This window comes from Stegastes partitus, unplaced genomic scaffold, assembly GCF_000690725.1.
Source record: "Stegastes partitus isolate 25-593 unplaced genomic scaffold, Stegastes_partitus-1.0.2 Scaffold415, whole genome shotgun sequence".
NCBI classification, from domain to species: domain Eukaryota; kingdom Metazoa; phylum Chordata; class Actinopteri; family Pomacentridae; genus Stegastes; species Stegastes partitus.
This window is the reverse complement of record NW_007578146.1, coordinates 195,556-197,325: the sequence shown is the minus strand read 5'-3', so window position 1 is coordinate 197,325 and position 1,770 is coordinate 195,556. Positions and strand designations below refer to the sequence as shown.

At 38.6% G+C, this 1,770-nt stretch overlaps 1 protein-coding gene across 1 annotated transcript in view; it reads right to left on the bottom strand.

Moving 5' to 3' along the window:
- The window catches only part of LOC103360112 (uncharacterized), a 5,966-nt gene extending 4,268 nt beyond the window's left edge, over positions 1–1,698 (bottom strand). The window contains exons 1-3 of the mRNA XM_008285772.1: positions 1,597–1,698; positions 1,413–1,527; positions 1,096–1,324 (exon numbers count right to left, since the gene is read on the bottom strand). Of these exons, the coding sequence (XP_008283994.1) occupies positions 1,096–1,324; positions 1,413–1,527; positions 1,597–1,600 (348 nt within the window). The 5' untranslated portion in view covers positions 1,601–1,698. The remainder of the gene's footprint in view (positions 1–1,095; positions 1,325–1,412; positions 1,528–1,596) is intronic.
- Positions 1,699–1,770: the final 72 nt, after the last annotated feature.

The window sequence follows — 1,770 nt, the reverse complement described above, 5'->3', positions numbered from 1 at the left end:
CAAGAAGATATCTGTAACCTGGAACCGAAAAATCTCAGTTCAGCTGGACATGAGAGCACTCTCTGTCCCTCTGAATCCAGCGCTGTAAAACTTTACCTGTGACCTGAATAAACTGTTTAACCTGAGACCTGAACTTCTCTCCGACTATTCCTTGGAGCTGTTTCAACAAAAGAACTGGGTCTAACACTACATACTACAGATATTTGACTACTTTCTTATTTAATTTAGTTTCTATTCATGTTTCATATCTGCTTTCTTTGAGGACAGCTTACAGTTCAGCCCAGTTTGCCAGAAAACTCTCATTATTATTTTATCTAGTGACTGTTGGTCACAACACTCAAACTTTTTGCTCTTTTTACAGAATCTAATTAATGAAAACACTTCCTTTTTTCTTTTTTAAAAAAAAAATGAGACACGTAGAATAACGTGATGTGGATGAAATATCACAATTTTAAGCTTAAATTTGGTTTTCAGAAAATTCAAAATAGATTATTTATATTTTTTCTCTTATTTCAATTAATTAATTAATTAGTTATCATTATTTTTTTGATAGGAAATTTTTTTTTTGACAAAAGACCAATGATAATATTGGCAACATGTTTGCACGTGAGTTGTACCCGTCACTGAAAACTGTTAAAACTGATAAATAAAGATTTTTATTTTATTTTTTATTTTTTTTTAAAAAGGAAAATTCAAAATCCAAAGCTTCTTTTTTTGTTTCTGGCTCTGATAAATTGTGTAATTTTGGCAGTTTTCTTAAAGGATAATATGCATTTCAAACCTGCTGGCAGGTTTTGGGGGTTCAGAGGGTTAAGGCTGCACAGAGCACGTCTGCAGGTAAAAACAAAAAAAAAAACCAAGGAGGTCGTAGAAAAGAATCCATTCTGATTTTTGATTTCAACTAATTTTACAAATGCTCCAAAATCAAACCGTGTGAGAGCAGCATTAAAGGCAAAGCTTGACTACAAACGACCTCTCAGAGCTCCATATGAAACACTGCAGTGTGCGTTGTTCTCTTTTGGTCATTTTTCTCCAAAAAACATGCGCTTCCTGTGTGTGGACGTACAGCAGCATGTCTGACTGCTGATGTCTTACCTCTGGCGGGCGTTTCTGTTCAGCTGCTGGGACGCCACCAGCGACCTGACTCCTCCACTGGTACGTGTAGTCGCACCAAAGGCACTGCTGGGTGAGGATGACGAGGAGGCCGTGGGTGGCCTTGTCCATCTGAAGCCCACATCCACATGACGGACATTTAGAACTGAACAACTGAAGAAGGCGCTTTTCGTTCACAACAAACTTCCCTTCCTTCTTCAGAAGTGCAGCTCTAAAAACAATCAATCAAAGGGAGACGTTAAAACACTCATCTCCTGTAAGAAGTGGTCAAACTAAAATGTTTAAGGGAGTGAACTTACTTTTCCCTGATCAAATCAGTGTTCACATTCTTGCGTTGCATCTGATCACATGTAGATGTAAATGCATCTGAGGCATCAGCTGGACATGAGACGTCTCTGGGGGCTTCTTTGAAGACTGTAATTTAAATCATAGTTGAGCACACACAGGAAAATGCAGCAATATATTACACAGAGTTACTGTTACCCATTGAAGACGGTCTTGATTCTTCAGAGCGGGCGGCTGGGCCATCACATGTGTTGAGTTGATTGTGCTCATGAACACCTTCAGTGTTCTCCACAGACTCCTACACACAGCAACAAAAGGAAAAGCTTAAAAAAGCATCTGAGCACAACATGCTAACAGCTGAGTGTGGCTGAT